General features: G+C 51.9%; 1 protein-coding gene across 2 annotated transcripts in view; it reads left to right on the forward strand.

Annotated features, from left to right (window-relative positions):
* Positions 1–16,483, forward strand: part of CDH22 (cadherin 22) — a 70,195-nt gene that overhangs the window by 21,349 nt on the left and 32,363 nt on the right. For both annotated transcript variants that reach the window (XM_068524154.1, XM_068524155.1), the window contains exons 3-5: positions 1,626–1,745; positions 10,820–10,987; positions 15,790–15,983. In XM_068524154.1, coding sequence (XP_068380255.1) covers positions 1,626–1,745; positions 10,820–10,987; positions 15,790–15,983 — 482 coding nt within the window. The remainder of the gene's footprint in view (positions 1–1,625; positions 1,746–10,819; positions 10,988–15,789; positions 15,984–16,483) is intronic.

Consider the following 16,483-nt stretch of genomic DNA (forward strand, 5'->3'; position numbering starts at 1 on the left):
TTATTTCTTTCTCCTCTCTCTGTTTAAGAGGAGGCGCCTGGGATCATGCCCTTGCCCTGAATAGGAGACCCCTGAGTACCACGCATCAAGAAGGAGGGGGCTTGCCCAAACCTCTTCCCCAGCTTCTCCAGGCAACTCTGACATGGTTGATGGAGAGCTGGAGCCACCAAAGAGAGAGGTGCATTGCAGGGCCGGTTTAGGAGGCTGGCAGGGGGGACACGGAGAGGGAAATGAGAAATGCAAAAGAGTGAAAAATAAATACATGTGTCTGTCTGGAGTGATCGAGGGCCCCAGGCTGGAGGTGGGAGAGGTGGGTGGCCAGCTGGGCTTAGCAGAATTGCTGCAGTAGCACTTCCAGAGCCTCACTCATTAGCCAGGCAGTGAACTGGCCTCACCCCCCAGCATGCCGCCCCGCTGGCCCAGGGAGCCCAACCCACCAGGAGGGTCCTACCCAGAACCTCAGGAGGCCTGGGCCCCATCCCCTCACCATCAGGGCACCCAGAAGAGGGCATCTCCTCGAGGTGAGGTCTGAGTCTCATCCCCCTTGGGTCCTATCCTGAGCCCCCAAGACTCCCTCTTGGGGCTTGCATCTCACGCCCTCCTATCTGGAAAGGTTTGGATGGACCACACAGCTTTGCCCATCCTTCCATTCAGCCCCTCCCCCACCCCTTCCATTACCCCCACCCTGTCCAGCCTCACATCCCAAGCCCTGCTTTCGTCAAATTGAACATGATGTCAAATTAGAGCCATCTCTGCGACAGGCCGAGAGGAGCTCCCAGTTTAATGAGGCAGCGTCAAAAATCAATAACTTAATTGCCGCTGTTTGATGGACTTTTATCCAATTTATACTCTCCCCAGCAGCCTACGTGCAGAGCATGAGGAGAAGTGTGTGTGTTGGGGGCGGGAACTGTCTGGGCACCCGGGAGGAGGGGCGAGGAGGGCACCAGGACCCACAGCCAGCTACTTCCAAAGGGAAAGCTGGCTGCTGCTCTTCTGCCTGGGGCCCAAGAGACACTGGCCCCTGAGCCCCAGTGAACTTGGTTGTCCTTCTGGGATGCCCACACACCCCCATGGCGGGATGGGGGGGATTAAGATGTGGGAGGAAGGAGGCAGAATTCCCTTGAGAAATCAGGAGGGGCTGGGATGGGTAGAAGGACCCCTGCTTTGGGAGTAAAGTGCCTGGTTTCCAGTGTTACCTCTAACTCTGTGATGACCTTAATTGGTGAAAATAACCATTTCCACCACCCACTGAGATACTGCTCTGAGTTCTGCACTGGGAGTTTAAAATGTGTTCTCTCATGAACCAAGGACTAGGACTGTCCCCATTTTGCTGGTGAGGAAACTGAGATGCAGAGAGGCTGTCTTCCCTTGCCAGAGTTTTACAGCTGGGAACCACCGAAGGGAGATTTGAATCCAGATCTGACTCCATGATCGTGCCACTGGGAAGGCCCCAAGTCCGGAAGCGGGTTGGGGCTTAATGTGGGGATGAGGACTGTGAGGGGATTGGCTTCAGTGACCTCCGGCCTAGGTCTCCTTTCCCAGCTTCTCTGGGGGTGGGGAGCGTTGGGGAGGATGAGCACAGCGGCCCCAGCTGACCCCTGTCTCGCTTGGTCCCCCGGGCCCAGGCACATCGGTGATGCAGGTGATGGCCTCGGATGCGGATGACCCCACGTACGGCAGCAGCGCTCGACTGGTGTACAGCGTGCTGGATGGCGAGCACCACTTCACCGTGGACCCCAAGACCGGTGAGGGGCGGGGCCAGGCCAAAGGGGCGGAGCCGGGGCGGAACCAGAGGCGTGGCGCAAGGGGCGGGGCTGGAGGGGGCGGGCGGAAGTCTTCTCTCAGCGTTCCAACCAACAGTGCTGAGGTTAGGACAGAGGACACCGAGGCATCTTTCTGGCTCCAGGAGACCCCAGGGTCGCGGAGAGGGAGGGCGGCCAGGCAGAAAGAGAGAAGGACCGAGGAACAGAAAAAAAAAAATAGAGTGGGGGGCGCCTGCAAGACTGGTGCGGAAACAAAAAGGCAGGAGGCTATCACTATGGGCCCCCTGAAAGGACTTCGGAGGTCTGAACTCAGTGGCCCCTCTTGCCGTTGGAGCTAAACTGAGGCAGGCGTGTCCGCAGCCCAGACGGGGTCGGTCATGGTCATAAGTGTCGCTGGGGGCCGGAGGTAAGGGAGGACGGCCGTCGGCCGGTGAAAGGCACCTTTTCGGCAGTTGTGAAAGCTGTTCAGGTGGCAGTTGTTAAGCATCTGATGGGAAGACCGAGTCCGAGACCATTAGGGAAGGATGGCCTTCTTGACTTACTTGCCCTCCCCCCCCCCATCACCAAGCAATGGTGCAGCGCTCCCACGCACCGTCCCCCACGTCACTCGCTCTGAGGCTAGAACCTGAGTACATCTCCGACGGGCCTCGTGAGAGTGGCAGGGAGAACAGAGAGATGAAGTGGTTCGCTCAAGGTTCCACAACTGGGAGCGGCTGCCGATGACAAGGACAGCGCTCTCACTGTCCCAGGGACAGGAGAAGGCAGGGCATGAGACATCAGACACCACAGAATGTTTATCAAATGCCGTCATGGGGCTCGCAGTCCAGTGGGGGCAGGGGGACAGGCATCTGTGTGGGCAATTAGGATGCAAGTTTCCTGGAGGCGGGAGCAGCCATCTCCAAAGGATAAGAAAGTGTTGGCCAGACCGAGATTCAGAGAAGGGCATTCCAGGCAGAGGGCATGGTGCAGGCAAAACTGGGAGGAAGAGAACAGCCTGAGGCATGGGCAGAATTGTAAGCAACTCAGGACTGGAGAAGAGGCTTGTTGAGAGGTAATGTAGAGAGGCTGGCAGGGGCCTGACTGCCCCGTCTGAAGCGGGCTGAAGCACTTATTTTATTCTAAGGGTAGTGGGGTGGGGGAGGGTGTTTGATGGATTTGGGTTTGGGGTTTTTGTTTGTGTTTGTTTTGTTTAGGGGAAGGGGTTGAGAATTCCAGTCTATAATTGCATTCTCTTACACATAATATCCGCATTATTTTTTTCTCCTTGTGAAACTAATACGTTTTAGAAAACATTCAAACATTAAAGAAATGTTTTTTAAAAGAGACGAAGGAAGGAGGGAAGAAAGGGCTTCCCACCCTCATCCCCAGTAATTGCAACCCCAAAGGTAGCCACTTGGTGTATATATCCTATGAGACCTTGAACTCATTCACTTGAAAAATATTGAGGTTTTTTTTTAAAAATAGATAATACATTTCAAGGTTCAAAATTCAAAAAGTCCAAATTTGTATTTAGTAGAAATTCTTCACCCCCTCTAGTCCCCCAGCCACCCAATCTGTATCCCCAAGGCAACCAATGTAATTTTCTTGTGTATCTTTCCAGAGCTATTCTATGCATGTACAAGAAAATAGGTACATGTATTTGGGGTTTTTTTACACAAATGGTAGCTATAAACACACACTATACACACTGCTTGCCTTTTTCGCTTAACAATACATCTTGCAGATTATTCCATATCAGTACATAAAGAGCTTCATCATTCTTTTATTTAACAGCTGTTGTGGATACACTAAAATTTATTTCACCAGTCCCCTATTGATGGACACTTACACTGTTTCCAATCTTTTTCTACGACGAACAGTGTTACAGTGCATAACCTCATACGTATATCATTTTGTGCTTGTGTGAATGTATCTGCAGGATAATTTTCAGGAAGTGGAAAAGCTGGGTCAAGGAGTGTAGTGCGTTTGGAATCTGGATAGATAATGAGGAAATGTACCAGATTACACTCCTGAAGACCGGATTACAAGAGAGCCTGTTTCCCTTCCCCCTCACCAACACTGTGGATTCACTGATGACTTTTTAAGCAGGGAAGTGACGTGCTCAGGTTTTCATTTTAACAAGATCCCTCAGGCTGCCACTGTATAGCATGGCTCAGAGGCAGGAACTGAATTCAGGGAGACCCAGGAGCCTGGAGTGCCCAGCAGAGAGCCCCGAAAGACAAAAGCCAAAGCCTGCACCCTTTCTCAGCACCCACCCAGCCTCCTTAACCTGCTTCATCTAGTTAGGGAGCCAGAGGTGATACGGGATTGGTAGAGAGGGTTAGTTGAGATACTGAGGAGGGAGAATGAGGGATGACAGTGAGATTCTGCAAAGGGCAAACCTTGGAGGCCTGGATGAATGTACGGGACTATATTCAGGGAGGAATCTGGGGGTTCGTAACTTTGGAACCTAAGATGGGAAGGGGCACCACCTACAGAAACAGAAGGAGGAACGTGGATTAAGAAAACTGTCTAGGGACAGAGGAATTACTGAATGTGTTCCAGGTTCTGATATAGAGCTAATTAATTCACTTTTAACTATATTGGCTTTAAGATGAGAGAAGAGGAGGAAAGAAACATCTAGAATGGGCCGCCTGAAATATGGGCCTAAAGCTTCAAGAATGGTTGAGGCTCTTTAAGCTTTGGTTTCCCCATGTACACAACAGAGATAATAATACTCATCTCACATGATTGTTGTGAGGATCAAATGGGACAGTTCATTCATTCATTCAACAACTCTTTATTGAGTCCTGTACATGCCCAGCTCTGCTCTAGGCTCTAGGAAGGCAGCAGCAGGGAAACCCAACACCCTACCCTCATGGAGCTTTTATTTAAGTAGGAAATACAGGAAATAAGCACATAAACATACAACATAATGTGGAGTAGCAATAAGTGCTAGGAAGACACATAAACAGGGTAAGAGAGTAGACTTAGATGAAGAAATCAGGACAGGCCTTTCTGGGGAGGTGACGTTGGGACTGAGTCCTGAATGAAGTGAGGGCGTGAGCCACTTCGTATCTAGGAGAGATACTGACATGCTCAGTGCAATACCTGGTACATAAACGTAAACCAGGGGGATGATGGGGATGATGATGATGATGATGATGAAGCCTTCATCCATTCAACCTGAGGAGGTGAGGTCCTTAGAGTTGATCAGCTTTAAGGTGGGGAGGAAAAGACAGAACACAGAAATAAGGGAAGGGCCAGGACTGAGTCTGGGAGGTGGCAGGGGTGGGCAGGTGAAGCATCAGACTCCAGAGTGAGGAGGACGGCCAGGTTCTAAGAAAGAACATCCCCCACTGCAGAGAGTCGGGGGGAGGGTGGCAAGTGGGAGGCCATGGAGCCTGGGAGGGCAGAAACAGTTCTCAAGAAGCCAGAAAGTGGGCACCAGGCAAGGCAAGTGAAGAAACACAAACAGGGTCCTTGTTTCTAGGGTCCTTCAGCTTTCTCTGTTTGGAAGGGTCTCTGTAGACGTTGCCCAGGAAGGACCCGATTTTTCCTCCCCTTTCCTTCGGCCCCATGGTTGGAGCCACCCTGATGCCATTTCCAGCCCCAGCTCCATTTCCCCAGCCAGGAATATTCCGCTCATGCGGGTCTATATTTAGCAGCTGCTGCGAGGTACAGTCTGTTCTCGCTGTGCAGATAGCAGGGAGCAGAGCCGGAACGGGGCCTGTGAGGAAGGTGTGAGGGAAGGGAGGAGGCGGGGCGCCACGAGGCTCGTGCCAGAGGAAGAATTAACTTGTGTGTTTTAAAGGCCAGGCCTGCCCGTAGACCCCCCAACAGGGAAAACAGGGATGGCATTTGCGGGCTAATGAGGCATCACTTGGGCTCCAGGGCCCCTTCTGCAGCGTTTGGAGGGGACGGCGGGGGCGGGGAGGACAACAGTGGAACTGGGGGCGACCGGTGAGGACGAGGCTGTGGGGAGCCGGGGCCAGGCTCTCATTACCAGCCCCCGCTCACCACCGCCCCAGCAAGAATAGAAAGCCTCTCTCTCTCTCAGAGACTTCAAGATAGCTGCTGAAAATTCTCAGTTGAGCCAGAGATGTTTGCTTTCCTGGGAGGGAATGAAACTAACCTTTGTAAGTGCCACATCCTGATCCGGATGATGTACTAGATCTGGTTTCTGCCTTCATGGTGCTTTTGTTCCAACAGAGAAGCCAAATACAAAGAGACAACTACACCCAGGCTGCGAGAGGCGGGCAGAGGGTCTATGGTTATAGGTCAGTAAGTCAAAATGTTTATCGAACACCTACTATATGCCGGACCCTATAGATAAGATGATGGATGGACAAGACCAACACGAATCTCAGCCCTTGTGGAACTGATGTATGAGGTCCTCAACCCAGGACTTGAGGAGGGGGAATCATCAAGGCATCTCCAAAATGTGGGACCTGCTGCTGGAAGCTTTGTCTCATTTAACCCTCTTAACAGCCCTTCCAACTGGGTATCCCCATTTGACAGAATAGGAAACTGAGGCTCAGAGAGAGTTAGGAACTTGCCCGAGGTCAGATAACGTATAAATGGTGGAAAGAAGGCTTGAACCCATACCTGTCTGACTCCAAAGTCCTTCAAAATCCCAAAGTGCCTCTTATATGACTGACTCTGTGTAGCCCTGGCACATAGTAGGCCCTCAGTAAGGGTCGAATAAATGGGTCAGTGAATGAATTTTCAGAACCAGATGGTTTAAGAACAACTTCATCAGCTGATTTGGGAATTTTCCCCCAGGCCCCCCAGGAGGGCACCAGCCTCCAATATGCTTCTCCCAGCATCAGGAGTGGGAAGTGGAACAGAGTAGATAGCAAAATGTGCCATCGGTTCCTCGCATCCCTGAACTGGCCTCTTAGTAAAGTGACTGTGCCACTCTTCCCATCAAGTGGGAGAGGAGGCGTCTATTCCCCTGCCTTTTGAATCTGGGCCGCCTTATGACTTGCTTTGGGCCGATAGAATGTAGCAGAGGTGATGTTCTGCAAGTTCCCAGATTAGGCCTTAAGAGACCTTGCAGCTTTCACTCTTCTCTCCTGGAACATGGGCCTGAGACTACCATGTAAGGAAGCCAGCCCAGCTCACTGGAGGATGAGAGAAGGTCTGGCCAATAGCCAGGGTCAACTGCCAGGCATGTACATGAGGCTATCTTGGACCTTCCAGCCAGATGACCCTGCAGTGAAACGCAGCTGTGTGAGTGAGCCCCAAAGAGGGACGGCCTGGGGAGCTCGATTTCTCTGTTAACCTATCTACCACTATATGACAAACCGTCCCCAAACATGGTGGCTTAAACAGCACCGATTTATTATGTGTCACAATTCTGTGGGATGGATGGGCAGTTCTTTTGCGGGGGTCGCTCCCATGGCAACAGTCAGCTGGCAGGTCAGCTAGGACAGCTGGTATGGCTGGGCCTACCACGTGACTTTTCATCCTGGCCTTCTTCACAGCACAGTGGTCTCAGGGTTCCAAGAGGACAAGCCCCAGTGCACAAGGGCTTATCAAGCCTCTGCTTTTGTCACATTTGCTAATGTCCCATTAGCCAAAGCAAGTCCCACGGCCGAGGCCAGAGTCAGTGTGGGAGGGGATGACCCAAGGATGTGGATCCCAGCAGGCTTAGTTCATCAGGAGCTATCACCATAGCAACCTATCACTGGGTGTGACTCCAGGAACAGGGTCCAGAGGCAGCATGGCCTCAGGGTACCAACCTCCTATTTGCCCAGAGATGGCATCTAATCACACACTCAATATGGCTTCGTGACCTGTTTCCAGGTAAGAAGACTTCAGTGTCCCCAGTTCCCCTGGAGCTGGAAGTGACAGGGCAGCAAGGAGGCCGGCCACATAAGTGTGGCTCCTCACCCACAGGGGTACACCTCAGCCAGACCCCTGCTCCGAGCCCCACTCAGAGTGAGGGTTGCTGAGCTTTTGGTCCACAAGCTCATAGATGTACAGCGGCCCCGATCCCATCACCAGCCTCCGCATCAGTGAGATCCTAGGCGTAAATGACATGCACAAAGCTCAGCACGTAGTAAGTGTTCAACTGGCCCGCACCCCTCCTGCCTTTCTGCCTGGCTCACACCGGGAGCCCTCTACCACGTCTCTGGCCCAGTGATCACTCCCCCATCAGTCCATCTGTCTGCCCTCTCCTTCCTCCCTCCCACCCTCCTTCTCCACCCCTTGCTGTCCGTCTGCCTCTCTGGTGTCCCTGAGAAGCTCTGTTCACGCTGCCCTTGCTGTTCTTCGTCTTGCTTTCTCCCCCTCTTTCTCTCTCTCTGTTTCTCTCCAGGTCTCTGTCTCTCTGTGGATCTCTGTCTTACTGCCTCCTCCTGCGTGTGTGTATTTCTCTCTGGCTTTACTGCTCCCCTCTTTCCTTCTCTCTTTTTCTGTCTCTGTGGGTCTCCCTTTCCCTCTCCTCCCCTCCTTTCCCTTCCTCTTTGCCTCTGAGCGCGTGGCTCTCTGTCTCTTTCCCCTCTAACGCTCACTAGATTGCCCTCTGTCTGTCTCTTTCTTCTCTCTCTCTTCTTCCCTCTCTGCCACCTTCATCCTTCTTCCTCTCCCCTCTTTTCCCTTTCTGCTCTTTCTCTCCTTCCAGCCCCCCAGGGGAGAGGACATGACAGGCCCACCTTCCCAGTACAGCCCCTGCTGTCCAGGACTGCAAACACTCAACTAAGAGACCAGCCAAGGCCTTGGGCCCCATCCTCATCCCTAGAAGGGCGTCCCTCTGACAATCCCAGTGTTGAGGTGCAGCACCAGGGAGAAGGGACAAGGGGCCTGCTGCGTGATTGGAAGCATGTCTTGCCTGATTAGGACTGAGACGAGCACGGGGGCTATCTCATGAGCTGAGACAGGACCACATAAACAGCATTGCTCTGTCAGAGGCCTGCGCTCTCCCCTTGTACCTTGTGGCGGGGGGGTGGGGGGATACCAGGCGGGCTGGGCGGGGACCCTCCGTCCTTACAGTGGTCCGGCAGAGCAGTCCACAGCATGGGCTCTGGCTCCAGAGTGCCTGCTGGAATCCTGACTGGGCGCTTTCTACATGTGTGACCTTGGGCCTGTACCTAACCTCTCTGTGCCTCCATCTCCTCATCTGTATAAACGGTATAATCACAGCACCTTCCTCCTAGGGGTGTTCAGAAGATCAAATGAGGCAGTTCACTCAGATGCACATCAGTGTCAGTTATTGTTGTTATTGTCACATGCAATCCTCATGAGATGAAACTCTGAACCAGTGGTTCTCAACCGATTTTGTCCCCAGGGACCATTTGACAGTGTCTGGAACTAGGGTTGGGCAGGGAGGGTGCTGCTACCAGCATCTAGTGGATGGAATTATCCCGCCCAAAATGTCCATGGTGCCAAGTTGGAGAATCTTGTTCTTTAGGGAGGTATTGTGATTGTCCCATTTTACAGATAAGGAAACTGAGGTTCAGAGAGGTGAAGGGATTTGCTCAAGATCACATGGTCAACAAACGGCAGATCTGGGATTTATCCCAAGTTCGTCTGCTTCCAAGTCTCCCCTGCCCTTGGAAAGACCAGTCCCGGCTGAGGAGGGGTCAAGAGGGAGCTTACTGAGGAGTCTTGAAGGCTTCTGATAGAGAGTCTGTATGACCCCTGATTAGACAGACTACACTTTCCATATCTCCATGGGATCCCTCAAAAGCAGGGTCACCCCCTAGGTGCCCACCCCTGGCTCCCCCAGCTACACACACATACACACATACACACACACACACACACACACACACACACTCACTCCAGCCTCTCCTCCCATTCCGTTGCCTTTATTGGCATCTAGGGGCTGTCTGGGGACATCAGGAGTGAGAGATCGGGTATTATGGGGCGCATCATGGGGCTGCTGGTGCGTGACTCCACCTGGCGCTCAGGCCCTGGGCACCACCTGTCACCACCTGGTGCTCGCAGGTTGGAGTGGGTCGCGGGGTGGGGGGTGGGAGGGGGAGGCTCTGAATGGCTCATCCACTTCCCCCTCCCCGCTGGTCTCCCACTGGCAGGGAGACAAGAAGCCCAGGCTTCCCCTGCACAGAATCAATCTTGTGGCCACCCCGACTCCTGCCGCCCCTCCCCCTGCTTCCATTAACAGCTTGCAGGATTGTCTGATCAGCGATTAGCTGGTGCCTGGACAGAGAATCTAGGGCCAGGCCTGAGAGGAAGGGGCTGGGACCCCCAAGGCAGGGGGATGATTTAATCATGGAGGGGTGTGCGGGGGGGAATAAGTGTGTGCAGTAGCTATGCGTGTGCGAGTGACCTCGTGTGTTACGTATGTAGTACGTAAGTGTGTGAGACATATCAGTGTTTGTGTGCATGTAAGTGTGACTCCATAGTGAGTGTGTCTGAGGGTGGGTGTGAGTTCAGTCCAGTCCAGAGCGCCACTGACCCAGAGACAAATCAGACACGGGCCAGGCTCATGCAGAGAGTTATCGCAGGTTCCCCGTCACATGGGGAAACCGAAGCCCCACAGGTGGGATCGGTAGCCCAGGGGGGTCACACGGTGCCTGGTGTTCTAGTCCCTACGCCTCTTTTTAGTAAACCCAATAGTCTATATTCTACTGCGTTTGTGTTGCATGTGAGTGTGTGTTTGAGAGTGTGTGTTAGTATGTGTGTATATAAATGTGTGTGTATGTGTACAAGTGTGTGGGAGGGTGTGTTTTAAAGTGTGTGTGAATCTGATAGTTGTGTGTATGTGTATGTGTGAAAGAGTAGTGTGTGTGTGTGTGTAGCATAGAATCTGTGTGAGTTATCTGTGAGCATATCTATAGAAGCACGTGTGTGTGTGTGTGTGTGTACCATAGAATCTGAGTTATCTGTGAGCATATCTGTAGAAGCACGTGTGTGTGTGGGGTGGGTGTGTCTGTGTGTCGTGGCTGCTGGGCCCCACACCTGCACAGTGGCCATATCCGTGTCTTCTGCATCAGCTGCTCCCCTCCTGAACTTGAACGAGCCCGGCCTCTGCCTGGAGAGGGGTCTCCATATCAGCTGGCAGCTGGCAGGGGGGCATCCCTGGCCTCACCCTCCCTCATCCACAGGCGTGATCCGGACGGCCGTGCCTGACCTTGACCGCGAGAGCCAGGAGCGCTACGAGGTGGTGATCCAGGCCACCGACATGGCGGGCCAGCTGGGCGGCCTCTCCGGCTCCACAACCGTCACCATCGTGGTCACCGACGTCAACGACAACCCGCCCCGGTTCCCGCAGAGTGAGTGAGGCCTTCCCAGAGGGAGGAGGCAGATCCGTGTGTCTGTCTGATCATCCCTGCAAGCCACCCACTGACCCCGAGCTGCCTTGTAGGCTTCCCGCCATAGAGGGACTCCCGCATCTGTCTGTGTCCATCCATCCAAGTCACGCACTTACCCCCTGCCCCCCTCTCCAGCCCCGCTTCTTGCAGGGGACGGCCTCAGAGTTGTCTGATTTTCCGTACATCCAAGTAACGCGGTTACCTTCCCACCCCTCACCTTGCTTCCTGCCAAGAGTGAGCCCCTGTCTGTCCACCCACCCCTACTGGCCCTTGCACACACCCCTGTCCTGCTTATTGTGTGTGTGATCTGCTACTGACCCAAGCTTGCAAAGGGACATTGGAGGTGGGAGGACAGATACAAGGATATCTTAGGGATATAGACAGAGGCTGCAGCCATGCCCAAGCCGAGTGACACCTATAATTGTGCACGGAGGTGCCAAGGTCTGGAGTGACAGGTCTTACCCTTTTCCTCTGAGCCTGGAGGGCAGGATTCCGTGCTCCTGAATTAGGAGGCCTTTCCACTCTCTGCCTCCCCAGGCACAACAGGGTGGAGGCGGCTTCTCTCACTCAGTCCCCCACCTCCCCATCAGCCCAGCCAGCCCCTCTGTCCCAGGTTCAGGCTGAGCCGCGCGGGAGAAGCCTCCGAAGCTGGCAGAGACTAATGCGGCGGTGGGGAGCTGGGCTGATTCCTGTCGGGCGAGTCATTACTTGAGGTCTGCTGCTCTCACATTAGGCCCCGCCACAGGGGACTGACCCCCGAGAGATAAGGGAATCCAATCCCTTAGCTGAGAGCACATCGCAGCCTAAGCGCCTCAGTCCAGACGCACAGCGGGGTGGGCAGAGCCCGCCAGCCAGCGCCACATCGTTGCCAGGGAGCCTGGTACCGCAGTCGCCCCCAGCCACTCCTCCAGCCCAGCCCCACTCACCGATGGGAAGCTTCAAAGCACCGTGTGGAGGGGCGGGGACCACCCAGTCTTCTGCCCAGTTGTGTGATGCTCTGTGCCAGCCCTGAGCCGGAAGGGGTAGGGCAGAGCGGAGGGGCCAGGGTCCCCCAGAAGACTCCTGTTTATTCATTCATGTACTCCTTCTTTCTTTCTTTATTGTGAAATACACACACAAACAGAAGTATGTAAAATAGAAATGTCCAGTTTGACAAATAATTACAAAGCAAACACTCCTGTAACCACCAACCAGGACCCCAGAAGCCCCCAAAAGCCCTTTCTTTTTTTTTTCCCCATCCAGCTATTCCTTTATTTTATTTTTTTATTTTTTTGACATCTTTATTGGAGTACAATTGCTTTACAATGATGTGTTAGTTTCTGCTGTATCACAAAGTGAATCAGCTATACCTATACATACATCCTCACATCCCCTCCCTCTTGTGTTTCCCTCTCACCTTCCCTAACCCACCCCTCTAGGTGGTCGCAAAGCACCGAGCTGATCTCCCTGTGCTATGCGGCTGCTTCCCACTAGCTCTCTCTTTTACGTTTGGTAGTGTGTATATGTCCATGCCACTCTCAAGCCCTTTCTTTTTTTTTTTTTTTTTTTTTACATTTTTTTTTAAATTGCTTTTTTTTTTTTAATTTTTAATTTTATTTATTTATTTAGTTAGTTAGTTAGTTATGGCTGTGTTGGATCTTCGTTTCTGTGCGAGGGCTTCCTCTAGTTGTGGCAAGCGGGGGCCACTCTTCATCGCGGTGCGCGGGCCTCTCACTATCGCGGCATCTCTTGTTGTGGAGCACAGGCTCCAGACGCGCAGGCTCAGTAATTGTGGCTCACGGGCCCATTTGCTCCGCGGCATGTGGGATCTTCCCAGACCAGGGCTCGAACCCGTGTCCCCTGCATTGGCAGGCAGATTCTCAACCACTGCGCCACCAGGGAAGCCCCTCAAGCCCTTTCTTGATCATAACTTCTCCCCCCAAACCCTCCTCTGGAGTTAACTTCCATCTGCTTTTGTGATCACCTCCTTGCTTTTCTTTTGTCTTTTCTTTTTTCTTGAAGTATAGTTGATGTATAATATTACATAAATCATAGGTGCACAATATGGTGATTTGCAATTTTTAAAGGTTATACTCCATTTATAGTTATTACAAATTATTTGCTATATTCCCAGTGTTGTACAATATATCCGTGTAGCTTATTTTAAACCTAATAATTTGTACCTCTTAATCCCCTCCTCCTATCTTGCCCCTTCCTCCTTCCCTCTCCCCCCTGGTAACCACTGGTTTGTTCTCTGTATCTGTGAGTCTGCTTCTTTTTTGTTATATTCACTAGTTCGTTATATTTTTTAGATTCCACATATAAGCGATATCATACAGTATTTTTCTTTTTCTGTCTGACTTATTTCACTTAGCATAATGCCCTGTAAGTCCATCCATGTTGCTGCAGATGGCAAAATTTCATTCTTTTTTATGGCTGAGTAGTATTTCATTGTGTATATATATACCACATCTTCTTTATCCATTCCTTTAGGGTTGATTCACCCATGTAGGCATCGCCTAACATTATAGTTTAATTTCATGTTTTTTAACCTTATCTAAATGGAGCCACACAATACAAATGATTTGTGTCTTGCTTTTTTGTCTCTCAAAATTATGTTTGTGAATTCACATGTTGTTGCTTGTAGCTATAATTTATTCATTTTCACTGCTGTATAGTATTCCATGATTTATCTATTCTCCTGTCAGTGGACATTTGGGTTGTTTCCAGTTTGAGGCTATTATGGAGGATACTGCTTTGAACATTGTTGCATGTGTCCTAGTGCCATTTTGCATACATTTCTCTAGTGTACAGAGGAGCAGAGTAAACTCATCTTCAATTTTACTAAATAAAGCCAAATTGTTTTCCCCCACGAAGAAAGGCATGTGTCCATCGTACCATATCCTCACCAACAGTTGGTACTGTCAGATTCTTTCATTTGTGTTAATCTGGTGAGTGTATACTAGTATCTCATGCTGCTTTTCATTCATTCACTCACTAGTCACTCACACATTTCGTTTATGTGACAGCCTGGTGTTCTGCCAGGCACCGTGAATGCCTGATGAATAAGGGATGTGGTCCCTGCCTTGCAGGAGCTCACACCCCTGAGGGAGGGAGGGGGAGAGAGAGAGAGAGAGAGAGAGAGAATAAACAGAAAATGATAGGGAAATGCAGTAATCCTTACAATGGGATGAGCCTGGGGGCCCTGGACACACAGGAGCAGAGCCTGGAGGTCTGGGAAGCTTCCCTGTTGGAGGTAATATTCAGTGAGACTAAAAAAGAGTGGGAACAGGGGAGGTGAAGGCAGAGAGGAGGATAAAGAGAGGGAATGTCTAGAGGTGGGACAGAGCAAGTCATCCTTAAGGAATTACAAGAACTTCAGCCGGATTGAAGCTCAAGTTAGGGTAGGCGGTTGGGGGCATGAGGCTGCAGAAGTCAGCAGGGGCCAGGCAGCAAGCATCTTGCCGGGCAGGCCAAGGGGCTTGTACAACTCCATCCCAAGGGCAGCGGGGAGCTATGGCAAGGGTTAACGCAGGGGAGCGGCGAGGTCAGCTTGTGTTAAAGCCCCCCCGCCACCCCGGCTGTTTATGTGACAGTGAATCAGAGGCAGCCAGTCCACACAAGGGTATCCAGACCAGAGGGGGTCCCAAGGGACACATCCCCATCTCCACAACCCCTGCTGGCCCATCATTTAGCAAATCACCCTCACCTTCATCTCGGCTCTGGGAGGAGAGCAGGGAACTGTTTGTGTCCCACCTGACCCTCATTCCTTCTGGTTTCCCCCTGCTTCCCCACCTCCTCTGGCCACAATGGTCATCTTGCCATTCTTCAAACATGCCAGGCATTGTACGCACCTCAGGGCCTTTGCACCTGCTGTTCCCTCTCTCTAGAATGCTCCTTCTGAAATATCTGCTTGACTCACTTCCTCACCTCCCTCAGACTTTTGCAGAAATGTCATCTTTTCCTCGATTGCCCTATTTAAAACTCCACACACACCGTCATCATCACTCCCATTTCCCTCCCCAGCTTTATTTTTCTCCAAAGTACCATTTGACCTACTGTTTCACTGATGTGATTGTTTAGTGTCTTTCTCCTTCCATTAAGAGGAAAGCACTGTGAGCCCTGGGATTTGGGTCTGTTTTGCTTGTTGCTGGAACCCCAGTGCATAGAGGTGCATCTGGGACATCATAGATACTAAATAAATATGTGGAAATGAAGGAACCAATATCATTAACATCAACAGCAACAAAAAATCAGCACGAAGCCCCACTGTTCTAATGCAATTTGTTCCATTTATTGGGTAGCCACCAGGTGCTAGGCCCTATGCTAAGCAATTGACATGCATCATCATCTGAGTTAATTGCAGGATGAACAGTGCTGTTAGGAAGGCACTGTTATTATTCCCATTCTACAGATGAGGAAAACCAAAGCTTGGGATTACACAGCTGGGACTGACTCTAGAGCCTAAGCCTCGATCACTGTGCTCCTCTGTCCCTTCACTGGGCAGATGGGGACACTGAGTCCCAAAGAACTGCAGGCACTTTCCCAAATCAATCAGAGAATAAACCCAGGGTGAGAATTAAAACCCTCCTCTTTGCACTGCGTCCCACATTTCTGCAGAGGACGCGCCTCTCCCAGCATCAGTCCTGGCCAGGCAGGGAGCACCTTTAAGACACTGCCCTCCAAGGAGCCCATCTGAGACACCCCCTCCTCTCCCCTAGCGCTGGTGGGAGCTGGGGGAGGGGCTGCCACTCCATCCCTGCTCACAGCTGTATCCCCTACAGAGATGTACCAGTTCAGCATTCAGGAGTCGGCCCCCATCGGCACAGCCGTGGGACGCGTGAAGGCCGAGGACTCGGACGTGGGTGAAAACACAGACATGACTTACCACCTCAGGGAGGAGAGCGGCAGCGGCGGCCATGTGTTCAAGGTCACCACAGACAGCGACACTCAGGAGGCCATCATCGTAGTGCAGAAGGTGCGGGGCTGCCCCAGGAGGGACGGGGGAGGCAGGCCCCAGGGCAGCAGGGTCAGGGGGGCCGTTGAGTGGCCAAATATCCCCACCCCACTCCACTCCAGGGATTAAGTCTCTCCGGAAACTCTGGACCAACCTGGGAAGACGCTGATGGTGTCATTCCCACTTTACAAATGGGAAAATGAAGCACAGAGAGGTTAAGTGACTTGTCCAAGGTTGCACAGCTAGTTGTCAAGAGCCAGGATTCAATCCAGATTTGAATCTGTGCTCTTCAACACTAGGCTGAGCTACTTCAAGTTCATACCAGGCCCTTCACACTCATTGTTTCCTTTAATCCTCATGTTCCCCTCTGAAGGAAATATATTATGCCCGTTTTTACAAGTGAGAAAACAGAGGCTCAGAGAGGTAAAAGGGCTTGCCCCAGAGCACACCTGTAAAGGGTAGAGTGGGATTTGAACCCAGGTCTGGTGGGCCCAGAGTGCTTTCCTTCCTGCGTCTAACAG

Source organism: Eschrichtius robustus, chromosome 16 (genome assembly GCF_028021215.1).
Source record: "Eschrichtius robustus isolate mEscRob2 chromosome 16, mEscRob2.pri, whole genome shotgun sequence".
In the NCBI taxonomy this organism is placed as follows: Eukaryota; Metazoa; Chordata; class Mammalia; order Artiodactyla; family Eschrichtiidae; genus Eschrichtius; species Eschrichtius robustus.